The sequence below is a fragment of the Oncorhynchus gorbuscha genome, linkage group LG04, assembly GCF_021184085.1.
Source record: "Oncorhynchus gorbuscha isolate QuinsamMale2020 ecotype Even-year linkage group LG04, OgorEven_v1.0, whole genome shotgun sequence".
NCBI lineage: Eukaryota > Metazoa > Chordata > Actinopteri > Salmoniformes > Salmonidae > Oncorhynchus > Oncorhynchus gorbuscha.
The window spans coordinates 27,369,461-27,392,777 of NC_060176.1; the positions used below are offsets into that span (position 1 = coordinate 27,369,461).

The window sequence follows — 23,317 nt, forward strand, 5'->3', positions numbered from 1 at the left end:
CGGCATGACAAAAGAGCTGATTATGGACTACATGAAACGGAGGGCCGAACACGCCCCCATCCACATTGACAGGGCTGTAGTGGAGAGCTTCAAGTTCCTTGGGTGTCCACATCACTAAGGAATTGTCATGGTCCACACACACCAACACAGTCGTGAAGAAGTCACGGAGACGCCTCTTCACCCTTAGGAGGCTGAAAAGATTCGGCATGGGCCCTCAGGTCCTCAAAAAGTTCAATAGCTGCACCATTGAGCATTTTGACTGCCTGCAGCACGGCTTGGTATGGCAACTGCTTGGCATCTGACCGCAAAGCTCTAGAGGGATAGTGCGTACTGCCCAGTACATCACTGTGGCCGAGCTCTCTGCCATCCAGGACCTTTATACCAGGCGGTGTCAGAGGATGGCCCTAGAAATTGTCACTCCAGCCACCCAAGTCATAGACTGTTCTCTCTTCTACAGCACGGCAAGCAGTATCGATTAGGGTTGAATGGCAGAAACCCGGTTACTGAGATTTACTGCTCAAAACCACTCCCCTTTCCTGGGAAAAATAACTGCAAGAAACCGGTAAATTATAATACATGTTTATAGCAACGTGAAATGGAACTTTTAAATTATATGCTATGTCTAAATCTTGCTTCTCTGCGGTATCAATCATCATTGCTTATGTTGGGAACATACAGCCCATCTCAGTATATACAGTGGGGCAGTTGTGCAAGTTCTCCCACTTAAAAAGATGAGGCCTGTAATTTTCATCATAGGTACACTTCAACTATGACAGACAAAATGAGAGAAAAGAAATCCAGAAAATCACATTGTAGGATTTTTAATGAATTGATTTGCAAATTATGGTGGAAAAAGTCAGAATAATATAATAGAGAGTGATTTATTTCAGCTTTTATTTCTTTCATCACATTCCCAGTGGGTCAGAAGTTTACATACACTCAATTAGTATTTGGTAGCATTGCCTTTAAATTGTTTAAATTGGGTCAAATATTTTGGGTAGCCTTCCACAAGCTTCCCACAATAAGTTGGGTGAATTTTGGCCCATTCCTCCTGACAGAGCTGGTGTAACTGAGCCAGGTTTGTAGGCCTCCTTGCTCGTACATACTTTTCAGTTCTGCCCACAAATGTTCTATATGATTGAGGTTAAGGCTTTGTGATGGCCACTCCAGTACCTTGACTTTGTTGTCCTTAACCCATTTTGCCACAACTTTGGAAGTATGCTTGGGGTCATTGTCCAATTGGAAGACCCATTTGCGACCAAGCTTTAACTTCCTGACTGATGTCTTGAGATGTTGCTTCAATATATCTACGTAATTTTCCATCCTCATGAAGCCATCAATGCCCCACAACATGAGGCTGTCACCCCCGTGCTTCACGGTTGGGATGGTGTTCTTCAGCTTGCAAGCGTCCCCCTTTATCCTCCAAACATAACCATGGTCATTATGGCCAAACGGTTATATTTTTGTTTCATCAGACCAGAGGAATTTTCTCCAAAAAGTACGATCTTTGTCCTCATATGCAGTTGCAAACCGTAGTTTGGCTTTTTTATGGCGGTTTTGGAGCAGTGGCTTCTTCGTTGCTGAGCGGCCTTTCAGGTTATGTGGATTATAGGACTCATTTTACTGTGGATATAGATACTTTTGTACCTGTTTCCTCCAGCATCTTCACAAGGTCATTTGCTGTTGTTCTGGGATTGATTTGCATATTTCGCACCAAAGTACGTTCATCTCTAGGACACAGAACATGTCTCCTTCCATACCTGCTGCATGGTCCCATGGTATTTATACTTGCGTACTATTGTTTGTACAGCTGAACATGGTACCTTCAGGCGTTTGGAGATTGTTCCCAAGGATGAACCAGACTTGTGAAGGTCTAGAATTAATTTTTCAGAGGTCTTGGCTGATTTCTTTAGATTTTCCCATGATGTCAAGCAAAGAGGCACTGAGCTTGAAATACATCCACAGGTACACCTCCAATTGACTCAAATGATGTCAATTAGCCTATGAGACGCATCTAAAGCCATGACATCATTTTCTGGAATTATCCAAGCTGTTTAAAGGCCACAGTCAACTTAGTGTATGTAAACATCTGACCCACTGGAATTGTGATACAGTGAATTATAAGTGAAATAAACCGTCTGTAAACAATTGTTGGAAAAATTACTTGTCATGCACAAAGTAGATGTCCTAACCGACTTCCAAAACTATAGTTTAACAAGAAATGTGTGGAGTGGTTGAAAAACACATTTTAATGACTCCAACCTAAGTGTACGTGAACTTCCGACTTTGACTGCATCTACCTCAATTAACTCGTACCCCTGCACATCGACTCTGTACTGGTGCACCGTGTATGTAGGCAAATTATAGGTACTCATTGTGTATTTATTCCTTGTGTTATTTGTCTATTATTTCTCTATTTGTATCCCTGCATTGTTGGGAAGGTCCCGTAAGTAAGCATTTCACTTTTAGTCTACACCTGTTGTTTACGAAGCATGTGGCAAATAATGTGATTTGATTCCTTTTATTTTTTACAAACCACCTCGCGGGCCAGATTGGACCACCTCGTGGGCCAGGCCATATGTTTTGACACCCCTGCTCTAGAGCATTGACTGTACAGTGCCAACTGGAGGTTGTCAATTTGTTACAGGACTTAATTTGACATGTGGTTTCCATGGATTGAACGTTGTTAGCTTGTCCTCGTAAGTATTCCCCCTGACCTTAGGCATTAGACACATTTATCTTATGCTTTTGTTTACGTTTTTGGGCCATTTCCTTAATCTGACAGGTTAGATGGAGACCCAATTTCTGCATCCAGCCAGCTCCATCCCTCCCTCCCCTCCTTGCTTATATTTGGTTTGCTGTGTTCCTTGAAGGATGTTAGATTTATATTTGCATCGTTGCCAGTTATCTATGTTTGATGGCCATCTAGTCTCATATAAAGACCTGCTATGTTTTCAATTGGCTTCTCTAATTCTGACCCTCCAATTATGTGGCCATTCCAATATAGATGGCAGAGCTTTCTACAATGCTGTTAGTGCTGCTCCATGGGTGTGCTGTGAATATCTTCCAACCTCTTCTTTTTCTTCTTCGTCTTGCCTTCCTCTTAATTCCCATTTCATCCCACTCAGTGTTTCTCAGCGTCATGTTTTTTTCCACCTCTTTTCTCTGTGATTCTTTCTCTCTTCATCACCAACATGGACACTTCCGCTCTTTCCTATCCTTTTACGCTTCATCTGTCCTCCTGACCCACTTGACCTTTCTTTCCCCACTCTGTCTCTCTCTTCTATTTCTTTCCTGAAAGCACAGTCCTGGATGCAGTCCTGACCCTTTGTTCTCTGTTTTGGTGTAATGTCTAGCTTTATTTACAGCTCCTCCAGCAGTCTGCCACCTCTGGGAATACCCTCAACAACCTTCACCCCATGTCTGGTATGTCAGGTAAAAACAAAGACATTTCCTACCTCTCTTCCTTCTCCCCGCTTTCCATTCTTATACCCGCATGCTGAATGTATTTTCCTCCTCATCCAACTGCCATCAGTAATGTGCCTGGTGAAGATGTGCTTTATTGATACTGCTACGTGCGTCATTCCCTGCATGCCTGAACTCCCAAGTAATCTGTTCAGTGTGGTGTGTTTGTGTCAAGCAGTGGTGAGGGAACATGTTAAAATCCTGCTTCTCATATATTAATCACATTTTGAGTTGAAACGCGCTGCCACCAGGAAACTCCAGACGTAAACACGAACACACAAACTGGTGTTTTTGAAAATCTGGTTTCTAGCAGTGTGTCTGCTGCAGTGAGTGGCTACTGATCGAATTCATCAAGGCAAAAACTGAGCTATTTAATGTTTTTCATTCCAATATGATAACCACGGGGTATGTCATGGGGCAAGCTACAAATTATTCAATATTTTACAAAGCCTGCTTTAACTTCATATTGAAACTTCATCCAAGTTGGTTCAAAATGTTTACCAAAGTTAGCTCATTATCCCCTTCTTGACTAACCCCACAGATCACAGCATTGTTGTATCTGCTTTCTGTGTGTTTTGGTCAGTGCTCTTGTTGTGTTGATTGTGTGGGCTGCTAAGTTTGTACTTTTGCCTCCCATCTCACCCATTTTCAGATTGTTTTGGAAAGGTACCCGCAACTCTCTGCTTTAAGCTTCACATGCTGTAAAACAAAAACAGTGATTGCATGATCCTAGTTTCGACTCGGTGTAGCCTATATATTGACCTAAGCGAGATCTAGGTTCCATGGCCCGTATTAAGTGCCGATTATGCATGTGTCTCAGGGCTGAATGCCATGCAGAACCTGGCTGCTCTGGCAGCGGCGGCCAGCGCAACACAGGCCACGGGCAGCAGCGCTCTCACCACCTCTAGCAGTCCCCTCAGTGTGCTCACCAGCTCAGGTACGGGTACTGGACAGCAAGCACACTCATCATGGGACACCTACAAGGGTTGGTCACACTTCTTATCTCTCACCCCCTCACCTGTATGCATCTTTAACCTCGTTCCACGGATGCTTCTGTAAACACTGTTGTTTCTCATGAACTTTTCCTCCTGTTGCCTTCCCCATCCCTTGTCTCTGCGTTCATTCTGTTCCCTGGTCTGTGAATTAAGACTTTGAAGTCCTACTAGCAGAGTTTTCCTCTAGGTGATTAATTGTTTTGGGGTTGACTCATCTCCACAGCAGGATCGTCACCCACCTCCTGTAACAACAACTCAGTGAACCCCATGGCCTCTTTAGGGGCGCTGCAGTCGTTGGCCGCAGGGGCTGGAGCCGGCCTCAACATGGGCTCACTTGCAGGTTAGCAGACTCAAACATCTATTTGTATGAATTAATTTACAACAAATATATTATCTCAAATGTGAATAGTGCATGATACATATTCAAGGTATTCTAGCCCTAATCTTGTAACAGAGCTCCTGTGTCTAGGGATGGCAGCCCTGAACGGTGGTCTAGGCAGCGGGGGCATGTCGAACGGAACTGGTAGCACCATGGAAGCCCTTACCCAGGCCTACTCCGGGATCCAGCAGTACGCTGCTGCTGCCCTCCCCAGCCTCTACAACCAGAGCCTGCTCTCCCAACAGAGTGTCAGTGCTGCAGGGAGCCAGAAGGAAGGCAAGTAGGGGGATGAAGATGGGGCATAAAAGGGTTACATTTGAAAACTTTGGCCATGTTCTGTTATAATCTCCACCCGGCACAGCCAGAAGAGGACTGGCCACCCCACATAGCCTGGTTCCTCTCTAGGTTTCTTCCTAGGTTTTGGCCTTTCTAGGGAGTTTTTCCTAGCCACCGTGCTTCTACACCTGCATTGCTTGCTGTTTGGGGTTTTAAGCTGGGTTTCTGTACAGCACTTTGAGATATTAGCTGATGTACGAAGGGCTATATAAATACATTTGATTTGATTTGTTGGAGTGGGGATGGGAAGATTTGTGTTAACTCAAATGTCTGCTCTACAGGGATCACATGCTACGCTGTGATTGATGTTTGAATGTAGTACTAGTGCAAGCGATATTAAGAGTTTAGGTTCAATCATTTGTGATGTGACCTTAGTGTGGCATATTGGTGAAAATATGTATTGTCACCTGCTGAGGGTTCTGTCTTGTTTTAAATATGCTGCTACAGCAAGCAGTCGGAGCACGGGTAAGAATTAATTGCAACACTCTGAAATGTTTTCACAGTATAGTTGTTGAAAATGTCATTTTAAAATGAGCAGAAATCCGTATCAAAAGGCTCCTCGGCTAACATTTTGAAATGCTATTAATCTGTCAGAAACTAAACTTTTGCCTCTGGCTTAGTTGTATCCATTGTCATCTTGTGGTGTCAGATGTTTTAATAAATTATTTCCTGCTCTCTTAAGGCCCTGAGGGAGCCAACTTGTTCATATACCACCTCCCCCAGGAGTTTGGAGACCAAGACCTGCTCCAGATGTTCATGCCCTTTGGCAACGTTATTTCCGCTAAGGTGTTCATTGACAAGCAGACCAACCTCAGCAAGTGTTTTGGTAAGCTGGAGGATGGGGGAAACAGCACATCACTAGTAAGGCTGTGTATATAGGGTGTTCTTATTATGAAGGCAAGGATTGATTTGTATCTTGCATGTGACTTTTACCTGGATTCTCTTACAGGCTTTGTGAGTTACGACAATCCAGTCTCATCTCAGGCCGCCATTCAGTCGATGAACGGTTTCCAAATTGGTATGAAGCGACTAAAGGTGCAGCTGAAGCGATCCAAAAATGACAGCAAGCCATACTGAGCGCTTTATCTCTCAATTGGACTTGGTTAGGAAATGTTTTTTTTTCTGGTAAGTGGAGTGTGTGAAATAAGAAACTAAAACGCTGCTGCAAACCCCTACCCCTCTCCTCATTCTTCCCTCTCCCTTTACGCATGACAAGATGACCACTTTGCTGGGGTCAATCCGTTTTATTCTCTGTATTAACAAACGCAAGCAGAAAACAAAACAAAAAACATGCAAAATGATACGTATATTTTGCTCAACTGAAACTGGACACTTACATTCTGTTTTGGTTTTGAAGTAGGTTGTTTTTAAAACATAATTGTATTTTTTTAAAGTTAAGGTGGTCATTAGTTTTCTGTGTAAAAGTTTTAAGTCATAATGATGTTGCAGAATGACAGCCAGTTGCCAAAATATCCCCTTAATTTTTTACTCCTGTACCCACCACCACCTTATCCTGCCCCATGCCCCCCGGCCCCCACTTTAAATGAATCCCATAACCAAACCATCCACATGGTTGCATTCGTAAACTGATACAGTACATTAGGACACTGAGCGTCATGCGGAGCCTTCCAGAAAACAGCCTTTTTGAAATGAGGATGGACAGACCATGCACCGGATAATGGCAAGAAAACAATAGCTGTTTGCCAACTGAAATGATCAATTATCTACATGTACGCAAGATCTGACTTCACTCCAGCAGAGAGACCTTTTCTATTTTTTTTTTTTTTGTATAAGTTGCCTGAAGTCTATTTGTGATGCTCTACCAGGAATACAATGCATACAGTAGGCTTTGACTTATTATTTATATTTTTGTTTGTTTGTTTATTTATTCAACAACCAACAAGAAGCTTGAATTTCTTTCCTCGGCATTATATTTTGGCGCAAAATATACTTTTTTACAACTCTGAATGAATTGATTTGTAAGACGTCAGCAGTATTGCCTTGGATGGTTTTGTGAGATATTTAACTTGCCAACCTCTTGCTTTGTCTCAAGACAATGTCACAACGCCACTCCCTTGCTTCAGGCATGTAGTGTAGTTTATCTGAAATACTTCACCCTTTTTTTTCTCAATTGGATATCTGATAGAGAATATGGGGTCCTGCATCATTTAACAGATACTGTGCTGAATGTATGTGAAGGGAGGTATAATTGGGTCCTACTTTTAAGTTTTAATGAACACGGCCACTATGGTGTCATCTGGCTTAAGTCATTTTATTCCCCACCTGTCAGATGTGTGAATTTGGCCTTCTGTCTAATGCTGCCCTTCACAGGACCCTTAAGAGTGGCAATAACTTAGTATCTATTCTGTCATGATCTTTTACTTCAAACGAGCATTCCGCCCCATTTAGAGTATTCCCATTCAATCTATTTCCTTTCTGTTTTTAGCTGTCAGTTCAAGTAGATCATCAGTCCTACTTCTAACACTAAATGGAATATCACTTGGCATTTTAAGCTTGCAGTAATGTGAGTGAGTGAGTGTTCTAGAAAAGATGTTTAAAAAAAAGTGCAACACCGGACCATTTTGACAGATTCATCCTAAATTATCCAATTGTCTCTACTAATTACTGATGCAAAAATAATGCTCTAAGTAGATATTATAATTTATTTTATTATTATTTATCCTCGGTGTTAACCCAAATGTTTTGTAATTATTCGTCATCCGCAGTTTTAAGTAGTCTGCTCTACCTCTGAGCTGGTTAGATGAGACTACTCACTCAAAATACTGGCTTCCCTGCAGATTTTTATTCCCTTGTGTGTATTTATTATTGACTAAAAACGCTAGCATTTCATGATTGGTGACGTGAAATAGATGTTTATCACTACAACAAACACAGTAATCAGTTTCTTAGACTTCCATTATCTTATGAAGTGTTTTTATGGAAATGGAAAATAAACAATTGTCCAGATGTATATTACAAAACTATTATGCCTTTTCTATTTTTATAGGGGTTTTATACTTCTCCGGAGTATCGAACTATTTATTGCCTACATTTATTCTCTGAATTTAAATGATCGTTTTCAAGAATCTTCAACAGTATTTTGTAGAATCCTAATGTGACGTTGGTTACTACATTTAAATATGTGAGGGTTAAACTACTGACCTGTGTAGCCCTATTCACGTTTTTATTGTTAATGTGCAACAAGTGGCAATTTTGTATAGAACTGTCAATGAGTAGGATTTGCCAGAGCTGCTAAAGATTTCGAAACAGTAGCCCCCTTACATTTTAAGAATAGATGTGTGCCTATTTAACTATTATTTCCATGTGCATAACAATACCAACTGAGAAAATAGGCTTAAGCAGGGTTAAGTCAAGGGTATTTGCTGCCATTAAAATAAGTCCAAAGACTGAATCTCAACTGATGGGAGCACATAGTTGTTCATAGTTGTTGTATATGAACTAAACCATCACTGTAAACTTTGCTGTACATCTCATACATTTTGTTACGTATGCAAGGCATAATTTAGATTAAGCGTACAGAAGACGAATCCTTAAGAATAGCAGCAGATTATGGCAGAGTTAACATGAGAAGATGCCAAACACTCACAGAAAAGCTGTTTTGTTTACAAAGTGAAACAGACTAATGTAGTCTTAAAGTTTTATAGGTTAAACGTTTTTACTAATTTGTTATATAAAATGTCTGAAGTTTGTTTGCGCTGTCTTTACTTACCCTTTCTGTATTGAATTGACAAACTGCCTCTTATTTAAAAAGGTACCTCCTTGCCAGATACTGTACTTCACTGTTTTGCTGTGGATGTAAGATGCATTGCATATGATGGAATTATGAACAGATAAAGCACAAAATCCAAAGAGAAATGTCAATTGAGATTCGTTGACAATCAGCTCTCATAGATCATTCTATCAAAGCACACTTCATCTAATATTGCTGGCTCAACCCAGGTAACTCATTACAAGCAATGAATATCAAAAAATTGCAATTTTTACAATCAGTTAGGAAATTATAAAAGCAAATTGGGACAGACGGCACTAAACCCCTTGGGGGGATTATTTTCTGAAATTGGAATACTACTGATCATTTATTTTCATTTTTGACTACTTTATTAAAAATCCTCAAATGTAATACTAAGTCACAAATGTTGACTGTACAGTAGTAGGCAGTCAGTGTGATGTCTCGGTGTTGTGTCCTATAAGTTCTCACCTCAATTCTCTGTTCGCATGTTGCTTGTGTTCCCTCTCACCCTTTCACCTCTTCTGTCTCACATTGAATGTTCTGTGTTTAGATTGTGTATCTGGTAGTGACCCCCCTCCCTTCCCCATGCAAAGATAATCATTCATGGTTTTCTTTTTTCTCCCCTCTCCTTTTTCTGTTGTTGCTTTAACCTAGGTTTGTCTCCCTGTTTTGTTTTATTCTAGATATCTTCGTGCCCGTTTGTTCATCGTTTGCCTAGCATGTTGATGTGACGTCAAAAGTTCATCGTCCAGTTCGTTGTCCTCTGCACCTCTCTGACGCTTGAAATGTTCACCTTTTTGACCGTTTGACATTTACTGGGGGGAGGTCTGTGTTTCTCTCTTGTCTTTTGTGCTGCCAGTAGGGTGTGCTAGAAAGACTGCCAAGAAAATCAATGTATAAAGCTACATGAGTATTGTTTTAAGCAAAAAAGAGGATCTATTTTTCTAGAATTTACTGACATAACCACTCGATTTTTCCAAATCTGTTTAATTTTGTTTTGTTTAATTTTTACCTTGATGGTAAACTCATTTATTTTTTTCATTATATTTTGAGCGGTCTTCCTAGCGCCCCCCACCTACGTTTTTGTTTTGTGTCTGAAAACAACCAATCAATTTATAGAAACGACTTCTGTGTTTGGGTGTTTTCTCTCTTGTAAGTTATACACTTTTTTTTAGGATGTCTTTGGTCACATTTTGCTGAACTGGGGATGACTTTGTAATTTTGTGCTAGGCTAGTTGGCATGATGGTAATTTTTTGGGAGTTTCTTTTGAGTGACAACGATATACACTTGAATCACCGTTTTTGTCTTTCAGTGTGTGAAGTCATCACAGGCACATAATGTTTTATAATTTCCTTTTGTGTGGAAATCATCCTTAGTCTGAATAAAATATACTAAATTAGCAGAATTTATTTTCTTTTCACAGTTAAATATATATTTAGCATGCACGTGTTTGTAACTGCACTGTAATCTTCAGCAAAATGTGTTTGCGTTTTGTTTATAGAAAGAAAAAATGATGAATAAACGAGTGCCAAACGATGCTGTTGGACACATTTATCTCTTACACGTTACCCACTGAAGTTAAGATCTGGGAAACAAAAAGTAGGGGTTGGTTTCTTTTTCAACGTTAATGTGGTGGGTTGTACCTCGTAGGTTTTCATGTGTGTGTGTGTGTTTTAGTCTCATTTTAGGGACCCATATTTTACATTAGGATTTGAGGTGAAGTTAGGTGTTGGAAAGATTTAGATTTTTCTGTACAAGTAGTCCCCAAACTAGGTCAAACAACAAAATCAAAGATCTCATGCATTAAAACCAGGTTATAAAGCATGTGCCCTTAAAGGTTTATTCATAGCTACTTCAGGATTAATTATGTTGGGTTGGGAGTGTTTTCAGTGATTTGTTTTTGTCTCATAATAAAGGCTAAACACTACCTTTTCATGCAGGTCCTGATAAACTTTGTATTTTACTCCCAGAAAGCACAGGATTTATTAGCATACCTTGTCTTTTAATATAGATGTATTGCATTGGCACAGTCTGTAGCGTGTGAAGTGATGCTTTATCTGACCTTATGATTTTGTCTGATAACTTTTGCCATGTTATGTGTGTGTCATTGTGCATTAACCTCATCAATTTGCTTTACTTGGGAAAAATGAATCCCTTCTACTGTCATCATTTAAGTGGTCCATATCTATACAAACCATTGTCTTTGCAGTTGTTAAAACATGGCTCCATCCCTGTTGGTTAACGTCAGGGCCCTCTTCTCAAACCAGGGTTGGGTCTTAGAAATGGAACGTGTTCTGTACTCGGAACTACCCTTTAATTATTTTCACCGTTAAAAACCACTTCTCTGGGTTATTGATCTCCCATTGTTCAACAAAAAAATGTGTTGGATGGAATCTTCTAAAATTAATTGACGTGCAGAAAAAATAGACTAATTGGATTGACTGGGCTCATTTCATTTTAACATTGTGATAGATTTTGTATTTCCAGATTTGTCAGCTGCTAGGTCTGAGTTTAAATGTGATCCTAAAAAATAAACCTGTTGCATATTTTTAGCATTATTATTGGTACAAAGTGACTGATTTTCTATTTAAAATTTGGTTTGTACAGTTTTTGCCTTTTCTACTTGAACAAAGTTATTATACTTCACAATGTGAGATTGAAATTAAAAGAAGTTCAACCATGTAGAGCTTAGTTGCCACATGATCAAACCTTAGTCTGTACAGCTGTAATATTAATTGATAAAATAATGCATTTCTGTGAAGTCTCCTTTAGTTGAATTCAATTAAATGCTTTTCTTTATTTGTTTTGTTTTACAATGTTGTGATTTTGCTGTGAGGCATAGGCATTGCTGAATTTATTACATGGCCAAAACAGTTGCTTTTTAAAATAATTTCAGTTCGATATTGTCTTAAATGTTTTGGATTAAGGATAACAGTCTCCACAGGCATGAAGCTAAGTGCACACTCGATAAGCAGTCATTTTGTGAGCCAAAATTGTGATCCCTATTTGGTTGGTTGGTTTGTTTATGTACAATTAAACATTTTAAAAATTCATATTAAAACTGTCTTTGACTATTTGCCCTTTTCTCTGAAGAAAATGTGAAGGCATAACGTGTTGAAATATCCGAGTCAACTAGAAAAGGTACATTTCCTCAACATATTTTTGCTTGCGTCAATAAATTTCATGGTAGGGGAACACAGTTTACAGATCTCTTTTGAGAGCCTGAACTGCAAGTTTAGCTAATTTCTTTACATGAGGACTCCTACTGGTGTCTTGATTTACTGCAATTTGTAAAAGCAGGAAACATTTTCAATTTAGGCCTAGGATAGGCCCATTCTCCTGCTGGGAGTCTGACGGCCTTATGTGGCATGAGTATAGCCTCCATTATGATTACCATTGGACAACCTAGAGAGAGGCCTGACTAGACAATTTGGTAAGCATGGGCTCTGGTGCTGAAAATGTCTTTCTCACCAACCCACAAACGTTAAGGGACAGGTTGAAGCAAGCAAAACGAAGACTATGGACCTGTATTTCAAAGGTTGCAGGCAGCACTGGAGTCTGCTTCTGTTAGTTATACATTTCTCTGCCAATGCATATAAAAAATTTAAAAAGATATCCCACAATCTTGACAAGGAAATGGTCATTCAATACAGTAATATTAAACCCTAAATACACAATTCCCAGCCAACTCTGTGTTTTGGCACTCCACTGTGACTTTCATTATTTTGACCTACAGTACTGGTATCCCCCCCCCCTAACAAAAAATGGAGCTGTTGCTTTGCCACAGAGGTGTCTACAGACGCTGTTCTGTTTGCTTTTGTCAAAGTGTTGAGGCTGGGAAAAGTCCTCATGGGAACCTTCAAAAATAGTTTTTTAAATGTATTTATTTTGGAATAAAAAGTCTTCATCAAATCCAATATTTGTTGCATGCTTTGTAAACAATAGGGGAGACTAACAGTGAAATGCTTACAGGACCTTCCCAACAATGAAAGAAAAATAGAAATGGTAAAAAATTAAATAATTTTGCTGTATATACACAGCGTACAAGTACAGAGTAGATGTGCAGGGGTACAAGTTCATTGAGGTAGATGTAGAGTACCTATAAGACTGTAACAGCAGCGTATGTGATGAGTTTAAAGAGATTAGAGAAAACGGGCCAGTTAGCTATTGGTTAACTATTTAGCAGTCATATAGCTTGGTGGTAGAAGCTGTTCAGGTTCCTGTTGGTTCCAGACTTGATGCATCTGTACCGTTTGCTGTGCGGTAAGCAGAGAGAACAGTCTATGACTTGAGTGGCTGGCGTCTTATTAATGATATGTTATTTTTTAGGTATGTGGCAGCATATTTCTCATTCATTCACACCTATTTCTGCCTTCCACTGCATTTATGTATTCAATACTTGTTTTGCAACAACAAAAAAGTGAAATGTTGGTTCTTAAAGCTGCAATATGTAATTGTTTGGGCGACAGACCAAATGCACATAGAAATGTGCGTTATATATCTCATTGAAACCAGTAGCTCTGTTCTATGTGCGCTATTGAAATGCGTCCTATTCTTACATTCATTTTTTGTTCTTTTTTTTTGTACACCAGCTTCAAACAGCTAAAAATACAAATATTTTTGGTTATGGAAAATATATTTCACAGCGGTTTAGACCGTACAATACATCTCCATTACTACTCTTGCTTGTTTTGTCACAACATGAAATTAGGCGACTATTATAATTTTAGCAACCAGCAAATGGCGAAGGGATTTATGTATAATGCATCTTTAATTTCCTAATAGCAATAGTTTTTTATGGAACTTATTTTACTTGACAGTTATCCGGGGAATGTAATGACTAACGCCCACCGTTCACTGGCAATATGGCGCTGACTTTGAGGAATGGATATCTGGAGATGTTGAGAGCGTGTTGGAGATTACAAGCACATATTCAAATTCTTGTTCTTAATCAAATGGGCAGGTCGTTTACCCGTATGTCCACAAATCTAAACTGGTCGAATTATTCGTGCAGTGTATTATCTCTGAAATAGAGCAAGCTAAATTTGCACATTAGCTAACCATTACATATGAGAAGCTTGATGACTTGTGTTGAAATCAAAAGGCAAAAGGAAATCAGCAGCTTTCATTAATGCGTCTCATCTGTATAAAATTGGTCGCAATTGAATGTATTGAGCTTAAGTAATGTGTAAGTAATTTATAGCCAGTGAGTAGTTACACAACAAGCGTGTATTTCAGAGATGAATGAATAGGATCAATCTCTCTCTGAGGGAAATGAGTAATTGAAGAGCTGTCGTTCAGGACTTCTGTGTCCTGCCCTAGCACGTCATCAAAGTTCTCAGATCATCAAATTACCATCAAGGTACAGTATATCCACTCAACTTCATAATGTAAAATTATAACTTCATTCTCCATATTGATTCTATATTACAATTCTTAATGTGTGATGTCTGATTTCAAGTTATTTAAAGAGAACACCTTCACCCACCCAAAATATGATAGAATCAAAATAACGCAATTTCGGCTCATGTTCCCCAGCAGTTATGTACCACAGACGTCCTTTCCAAATAGTAATAACACTCAGAATATAAAGCACACAGACCTTCTCAAGTCTAATGTGGTTTTCAATGAGGACCAGGTCCTCATTTGTCACTTTCCATTGTCGACTTGCAAAATGGACACTCAACTTCTCAATGACAGTTGCCTCTACTCTGACCAAATCACGACTACATGTGAATAGAGGAGGGGAAATGGCTGTTAGAATATGAATATGACATGAATATGACAACAACAACAAAAGTGCAGTATATTCTACGCCTTACTGCATACATTCAAAACCCAAACATGGCCCAAAGTTCACATGCGGTTCTGGAAACGACACAAATACCAGAAGAAAAAAAGTATATATATATATATACATATATTTTTTTTACATGTTGATTGTTTTTCTTTATATTTTAGCAATGAGGTTAAAATAATATATTAAACTGTGTAGTGTACAAATCTAAGCTAGCACAACATTATTCCTTTATTCCCATAATATTCCTATGAAGGGTATTTTAATTTAATTGGGAAACTATCTAAACAACAACACTCTAATGTAAACGTCAAACATAATTTCCCAGGGAGAATTGTCAACATGAACAAGTGTGTAAAAGCTGCAAGAGTTTTAGTGTGGGAAAGTGACACATTCCAGGGTAGCTAGTAGAAAAGGAAAGTGGGAAACCACTGTATGAATGGGTACACTACACACTTTTTAATTAAGGGATACATAGTTGGGTGGTCACTGGATCATAATCATTTTTTTTTTTAGATTCAATGAATGACCTAAATTCCTCTGTCCACACATGCCAATTACTGGTCAAGTATAATTTGATATTGTTTTCTTGGAGTAAACAGGAACATTAAATTTCTCCAGAGAGCGGAAATGACCCAGGATATCACAACAGAAAAGAGAGGCACACTTGAGGCCTTGCATTTTTCATGAATTATATGTTCAAATATTCTAAAGGATATTCATCCTCTGAAGTAAATTCTGTGAAAGCAATATGAATAACCTGACAGTGTGTTTTTCAGAATAATTCTACATAAGTGTGGCTGCTGCAAGACTAACTATTGTTTTTTCCTTTTTCTGTTCTTGTACAACCACAGACAGTGCTTCGGATCAACACAATTGAAGTTGCTCCCAGATTGACATGATGCTATATGTTTTGAATTGTAAATAAACGTTTGGTCAGTGAATGTGGCACTGAAATTGAGAACACGTGCTCAGTATGAAAATATAATGGGAAAACTTATTTATACACAACATTTGGTAACTTTAAAGTTACTCTTTGTAAATGTACCTTTTTTATGTAGGCAGATGTGCTTATATTGTACATCTACAACAATCTGTCATAGGTCAATTATTTATGAATCTGTTATGAAATAGGTGAAATGCAGGCACAGTTTCTCGCCTATATGACAAATAGCCATATGATATGTTGCGGAGTTGAGAAACCTAGCTTGAAGACAGAAAAGAAGGAAACCTTGAGGTATTCCAGCCTGGTCTCATATGCTAGACATAATATAGTAAACGAACATCTGAGACAACGTTTTCACACTTGGTCCCTTTCAGACAGTGTTTGTGAACTCAATGTGGTTTATTTAATTTTGTTTTGTGCAGTGTGAACACTCCAAAAGAACTCAGACCCCTCAAAAGAGCCCCGAAGAGATCCGAACTGGTCTGACTTCGCTTTGCTTGAATTTTGTGTCTGGTTCCATTTTTTTAGGACAATGAACACCAAGCTCTCCAAATTCGCTTGTCATTCCTGCACCACACACTAGACTACTGCAACACTGTTTTCCCTGCCATAAACCCTCACGTTGGTGTCACAAAAGACAAGACAAGATGAGGATGTGCATGTTCGTGGGGAAAAACTGCTGTTTTAGGATATTGACTAGCGATTGTCAAGGACTTTAATTTTTGTTGAGATAGAAAAAAAAACTATATGTGGTCTATAGGCTAAGAGAGCTTCATAAGCTGTTTATTGATTTTGGAGATTGAATAATGTGAGAAGACAACATATTTGGTGAAAATCACACCATAGGGTAGGCAATCTGTTCTTGCTCTTAAAAGGGCAGTAGCCTACCTTGGGTGTAAAATTTTCAATGACAGCATTATTCTGTAGTTACTCTATTGCTATGTATTATGTTACCAATCAAATTTACATGTTAATAGTATCTTCTGATTATAATTAATGTCTAATTTTTTAACTAAATGCAATCTATTAGCTTCTAAAATGTAAGTAGTTATATCTAGCTGTCCAGGAACACATTTGGATAAAATGGCTTGTCCTGCACTTTGTAAAAACCCAGAGTGCATGTTGGAAAAAGATCTTGGTTCCTTTCTAAACATAGCAATGTGAATGCAAAGAGGACTTGGCCCACAAATAGATGACGTGAACTGGCAAAATATTTGAGTCCTCATTGAAAGGTCGGTTGTTACTGTCTTCGGAGGGTGATTGGGCAGAGTGGACGTCTAGTAACCCAAATGTTGCGTGTCTGAATGTCATCACGAGCAACATTAGCATTTTAGCTAATTAGCAACTTTGCAACTACTTAGTATGTTAGGTTAAATTGTTAAGGTTAGCTAACCATACGAATTCTAATACCTAACATATAATAAATGGATAATGGACATCCACAAATTAATACATACCATACATAACTTATCATACTAATTTGAGGGCCAGGCTTTTTGTTTACTATGTTACGTCTACCCCCTGAGTCCAGGTTGCTATTCAGGAGTGTGGGTGCTGGTACAATCTCGTAGAGCTCGGGGAACGCATCGAATATGAATTGGAAACTTTTTATGGTTGCATGTTGAATTTGATGACTAATTTAACAACATCCAATGGATAAAGAAACCATGTCCACCAATTTTGGTCTATCAAGAACTTTGAAAAGGACAGGCAGTTTGTCATCGAGAACGGTCAGGATAGTGATATTGGGCCAAGCGGCTGTTGGCAAAACTGGTAAGCACAGAGCCACTTTAGCATAGAAACAATAATTGATGTAGAAAATATTATAGCATAGGTTATGTGTTATCATCAGATTATCCTGATTTGTGCTCTAGTTCCAGACTTGCTTCAGTTTTACACGTGTAATATCTATCAAAAGTCATTTTCATAAAACTCATATTTCATTTCGTATTTTACAGCAATGGCTGTGCGCTTTATCACTAGAAGATTCATTGGCGAGTATGACCCAACGCTCGGTAGGTATTCAGAGGGAGAGGAATTGCGTCGACTTTAATCCGATATGTCATGCCATGCGTAAAGACGCAGTGTAGCCTAGTGTATTAATAAGGATTAATAAATAATTAGAATGAATATAATATAAATATAGATCACTCTATCAAGTTTGACAAACAATTGGCATGTCTTTCTGCAGAGACCATATACAGACATGAGATGTCTATTGGTGGTGATGTGGTACACTTTGAAATACTGGACACAGCAGGGCAGGTGAGCGTGCTTGGCTTAACCTAACACTTATGCAATCATCATATGAAACAATCTAAATTGTTTTAACATAGAATTGTAGGCTATCTAATCATCATTGACCACTCATGTTTCTGTCCAGATTCAGAATCCTGAGTATTCATTATAATGCAACCATGGTCAGCAGTTTGAGGACCTATGTGTTACCAGTGCAAATACATTCCACTCAATCATATACACTGAGTATACAAAACATTAAGAACACCTGCTCCATGACATAGGCTGACCAGATGATTTTAAAGTCTTGAGACATGGATTGTGTATGTGTGCCATTCAGAGGGTGAATGGGCAAGACAAAAGATTTAAGTGCCTTTGAACGGAGTATGGTAGTAGGTGCCAGGCGCGCCTGTTTGTGTCAAGAACATCAATACTGCTGGGTTTGTCATACTCAACAGTTTTGTGTGTATCAAGAATGGTGCACCATCCAAAGGACATCCAGCCAACTTGACACAACTGTGGGAAGCATCCCTGTGGAACGCTTTTAACACCTTGTAGAGTCCATACCCCAACGAGTTGAGGCTGTTCTGAGGGCAAAAGGGAGAGGGCGGGTGCAACTCTAGATTAAGGAAGGTGTTCCTAATATTTGGTGTACTCAGTGTATAGTTTTTTATTGATATATGATTTTTGGGTTGTTGTTGCAGTTCTATATCTAAATATACATTTATTGTAAGGAGGAAGATGCCCTGCTGATCGAAGAGAAGATAAAGTGGGGAGATGGATTTGTGATTGTGTACTCTGTAACAGACAGGTGTAGCTTTGACGAGGTCATGCGCCTCTGTTTCCTCGTCAATCACATCCACTCCTCTTCAGGCGCCCGCAAGTGCAGCCCTGAGCCTCCTCCCATAGTTATTGTGGCCAACAAGAAGGACCTTGAGTTTGACCGAATGGTGAGTACTGAGGATGGAGAAGGCCTGTCACAGGGCCTAAAACTGCCCTTCCACGAGATTTCAGTGCGTGACGGATGGGAAGAGACAGCGGCCGTCTTTAGTGTTCTTTATGGAGATGTGATCCAGCAACTTGACACTTCCCCAGCCTCATTTCGCAGGAGAGCAGTTTCCAAGCTGATGGAGAAGATCCCCAGGATCAACTCCAATCCTCCTGGCCCCTCTGGCCGCAGCTTCAGCTTCAGCTCATTCAGGGACTTCCTGCCTGACTGAGCCGGATGGGTTGGGGCTCTGAACAGCGTCTGTGATTTGGGTATTCACAGGGGGAAAGTGAAACATGTTGTTTTGGCAGCGTGCCTCTCTAGAATAGCTGTGTTAGTGCTCTATGGAAAGTGATACACTTGGACACCTGGATACCTGGATAAGAGACTTGGACACATTCGATCAGAAGATGGACCTAGCAACTACTGTAGAATGTAATTCTATAAATATTTGTGGGGATAAGATTAAAATCAAGCGTAATAAGAGTATTACAATTCTGTTTGTATTTTGATGAGACATGAACAACAAACTAAATATCAAAAACATCTAGTAATAAAATGTAAATATTTGTTACAGTATCATGAGAATAAAATGAACATTCTGCAGATGTGCACAGAGAGTATATTTTCGAAAGTAGAAGAGGCAGGTATATTTGATCTTTCCTCAAGATCGATACTTAAGGCAGTAGAAAGCATTACCTGGTTAGATGTTTATGTTTAAGTATATTCTTTGAAAGCCACAAACTACACCTACTATCTGAGGTACTGTATATACACAAAAGATGACATGGAACTTAAAGTGGCCCCATCAAATATTCATGTTAACCATATACTCAGCACAGTTTAGGGCTTTTGAGTAAAAAGGGCATTTAAAAGGATCCTATTTCTGAAACCTGATACGAGCCTTTACGATTAGGGGCACCTGCAATATAAAAGACTTATAGAGTTGCTTTGATGTGCGGGGGGGTGCAAGGGTATTGTATATTGGCTATACTAATTTGATGTTTATACACATGGAAAGATGGATAGTTGTGAACACCAGGGAGAAGATGACTAAACCAAGCTTATGGGTGCTATTGAACAAAAAATATATATGCAACATGCAACAATTTCACAGATTTGACTGAGTTACAGTTCATATAAGGAAATCAGTCAATTTAAATAAATAAATTAGGCCGTAATCTATGGATTACAGATATGCATCTGTTGGTCACAGATACCTTTTAAAAAAAAGAGGTAGGGGTGTGGATCAGAAAACAGTCAGTATCTGGTGTGACCACCATTTGTCTCATGCAGCATGACACATCTTCTTCGCATAGAGTTGATCAGGATGTTGATTGTGGCCTGTGGAATGTTGTCCCACTCTTCTTCAATGTCTGTGTGAAGTTGCTGGATATTGCCGTGAACTGGAACACGCGTACACATCGATCCAGAGCATCCCAAACATACTCAATGGGTGACTTGTCTGGTGAGTATGAGGCCATGAAAGAACTTGGACATTTCCAGCTTCAAGGAATTGTGTACAGATCCTTGTGACATGGGCCATTATCATGCTGAAACATGAGGTGGTGGCGGCTGATGAATGGCACGACAATGGGCCTCAGGATCTCGTCACGCAATCTCTGCATTCAAATTGCCATCAAGAAAATGCAGTAGTGTTTGCTGTCCGTAGCTTATGCCTGCCCATCCCATAACCCCACCATGGGGCACTCTGTTCACAACGTTGACATCAGCAAACCACTCGCCCTAACACGACGCCATAAACACTTGCTATCTTCCAGGTACAGTTGAAACAGATTCATTTGTGAAGAGCACACTTCTCCACTCATCGAAGGTAAGCATTTGCCCACTGAAGTCGGTTACGACGCCAAACTGCAGTCAGGTCAAGACCCTGGTGAGGACGACGAGCATGCAGATGAGCTTCCCTTAGACAGCTTCTGACAGTTTTCACAGAAATTCTTCGGTTGTGCAAACCCATTGTGTCATCAGTTGTCTGGTCTCAGACAATTCCACAGGTGAAGACGCCAGATTTGGATGTTCTGGGCTAGCGTGGTTAAAAGTTTTCTTCGATTGTGAGTCTGGTTGGACGTACTGCCAAATTGTCTCAAACGGCGTTAGAGGCGGCTTAAGGTAGAGAAATTAAAATGAGATTTTCTGGCAACAGCTCTGGTGGACATTCCTGCAGTCAGTTTGCCAATTGTAAACTCCCTGTAAACTTGAGATATCTATGGCATTGTGTTGTGACAAAACTGCACATTTTAGAGTGGCCTTTTATTGTCACAAGCACAAGGTGCAATTGTGTAATGACCGTGCTGTTTAATTGAGCTTCATGAAATGCCACATCGTCAGCTGGATGGATTATCTTGGTAAAGGACAAATGCTCACATTACAGGGATGTAAACAACTTTGTGCACAACAATTGAGAGAAGCTTTTTTTTTGCATATGTAACATTTCTAGCATCTTTTATTTTAGCTCATGAAACATGGGATCAAAATGCTGCGTTTATATTTTTGGTCAGTGGAGTATCAAAAAAAGCAGATTCTGAGGTTTCCAAACACTTACCTTTGCCAAATATCTTCAATTGAAAAGATTAGCTTTATTTCAAAATATCACTTTTCCAAGAATAAAGCTGCTCCATGTGCTAGCGGCAGACGATACCCTACAGTAACATAAACCAGCCTTAGGCTTAATTCAAAATTTTGTAATTGACTCCGATTCAACTTATTAATTGAAATTTGAATTGAATTGGCCCCACCCCGCAGGCTGCAGTGATGCCGCAATAATGCGATGCAGTGCCTTAGACCGCTGCACCACTATATTACATTTTAATCAGGGTGCTGTTTTTGTACAATTTGAGAATTTGAGTGACAGGAAGTAGAATTAAATTCAGTGCAATTCAAAGAAATCCCACTCATAAACATGAGAGTTTCACTGAAACCCTAACCCTCACCGTAACCATTTATTTACCCCCCTTTTCTCTCCAATTTGGTGATTACGATCTTGTCTAATCACTGCAACTCCCCAACGGACGCGGGAGAGGCCAAGGTCGAGTCATGCGTCCTCCGAATCATGACCCACCAAAACGCACTTCTTAACATCCTCTCTCTTAAACCGGAAGTCAGCTGCACCAATGTGTAGAACGACTGAAGTCAGCCTGCAGGCACCCGGCCCGCCACAAGGAGTTGCTAAAAAGTCCCCCCGTCCAAACCCTCCCCTAACCTAGACGACACTGGCTTCCGGGTTAAGTCCCTATGGGACTCCCGGTCACTGTCAGTAATGGCACAGCCTGGGATCGAACCCCCACTATATTACATTCAGGGTGCTGTTTTTGTACAATTTGGGTGCATTCACAGTCGTTTGCCAATTATTTGGAATATCTGATACATATCTGATCTTTTCCCTAACATATAAACAGCAAATCCATGAGACCTCGGTTTGGACGCTCAGATCTGTTTATCTTTATCGGTTGCCTTTTGACACAACTAGTACCTCAAATTGGATAGTACTGGGAGGGGAAATCCACCTGATGGCAGCAGATGACAAGTAGACTTTCAACAGACGTGTGTGCGTGTTCGTACGTGTGTGTTGTAATGCCTCAATTCCGGTCTTTAGGATTTGTATTCTAGTTTGGAAAAAAAAATATGTAAAAATATATATATCCTTAGATGGCAGCATAGGCCAATTAATAACAAAGGTTCCTTTACAGCAGGCAGGTTGAAGTAAAGAACACTTGGACAAAGGTAACCTATGTATGAAACTGAATTGATACAAACTAACAGATATTATTTGACAGACTGACAAAATGTTGACCATTAAATGGACATTACATTCCAAAATCAAAGTTTGTTGGATGGTTTCAGATGTCAAAAGTAATGTCAGGATTAATCCATTCACCACACCATCAGGTGTGTATATCTAACTATATACCACAATCCAAAATGAATGGAAAAGATAATCGTCATGTCTTTTACCGATTTCTTCCATTTATTTGGCATTAAGGCATATAGCTGGATACACACAACTGATAAGCTCCATTTCTAGTCATAAGCGATATAAGAGGCCGCTATGGGGCACCAACCAGGATGTCAGTCGGGGTCTCAACTTGCTGTTGGTTAGAATAGCAGAATACACACCTTGCAATATCAACATTTGGTAGTGCATCAGCAGTTTTCCCTCTTGTTATGTCAGTCACTCAATTAGCCAAAGTCGGCTAAGATTTTATAGCTACATTAGTCTAGCCGCTAGCCTTGCCTGGCTACCCAGCCTTATTGCTCCGACCAATTGCAACTCCACGCAGACGAACATTCGTTTTTTTCTCCGCAATGAAGTATGTAGCGGCCGATAGAGCAGCGGAAGAATTCAGTCGTCAGGCAACTGCTAGTCAGCTATCTAAACCTTGTAGTAACTATGGGTAAATTAC

At 39.6% G+C, this 23,317-nt stretch overlaps 2 protein-coding genes across 30 annotated transcripts in view; both read left to right on the forward strand.

Moving 5' to 3' along the window:
* LOC124033927 (CUGBP Elav-like family member 1) overlaps positions 1-12,003 on the forward strand; it is a 56,014-nt gene extending 44,011 nt beyond the window's left edge. For 8 of the 29 annotated variants that reach the window (XM_046346396.1, XM_046346393.1, XM_046346406.1 and 5 more), the window contains 6 exons: positions 3,357-3,435; positions 4,286-4,450; positions 4,684-4,800; positions 4,915-5,115; positions 5,858-6,001; positions 6,125-12,003. In XM_046346396.1, the coding sequence (XP_046202352.1) occupies positions 3,357-3,435; positions 4,286-4,450; positions 4,684-4,800; positions 4,915-5,115; positions 5,858-6,001; positions 6,125-6,252 (834 nt within the window). In that variant the 3' untranslated portion in view covers positions 6,253-12,003. The remainder of the gene's footprint in view (positions 1-3,356; positions 3,436-4,285; positions 4,451-4,683; positions 4,801-4,914; positions 5,116-5,857; positions 6,002-6,124) is intronic. The other 21 variants (XM_046346398.1, XM_046346404.1, XM_046346399.1 and 18 more) reach the window with 17 other exon arrangements.
* A 3,564-nt stretch (positions 12,004-15,567) lies between these two features.
* On the forward strand, positions 15,568-19,502 carry LOC124033176 (ras-related and estrogen-regulated growth inhibitor-like). The gene is made up of 4 exons (XM_046345139.1): positions 15,568-17,443; positions 17,629-17,685; positions 17,862-17,935; positions 18,643-19,502. Exons 1-4 carry the CDS (start codon positions 17,323-17,325, stop codon positions 19,126-19,128), a joined length of 738 nt encoding a protein of 245 aa, XP_046201095.1. The 5' UTR covers positions 15,568-17,322; the 3' UTR covers positions 19,129-19,502.
* The last annotated feature ends 3,815 nt before the right edge of the window (positions 19,503-23,317 follow it).

What these genes read in the sequence shown, in the direction of transcription:
- LOC124033176 (XM_046345139.1), top strand. Translation starts at nt 17,323, where the DNA reads ATGGATAAAGAAACCATGTCCACCAATTTTGGTCTATCAAGAACTTTG. An exon ending in CGAGTATGACCCAACGCTCG is followed by an intron (nt 17,686 to 17,861) that starts GTAGGTATTCAG and finishes GTCTTTCTGCAG; the next exon opens with AGACCATATACAGACATGAG. An exon ending in TACTGGACACAGCAGGGCAG is followed by an intron (nt 17,936 to 18,642) that starts GTGAGCGTGCTT and finishes ATTTATTGTAAG; the next exon opens with GAGGAAGATGCCCTGCTGAT.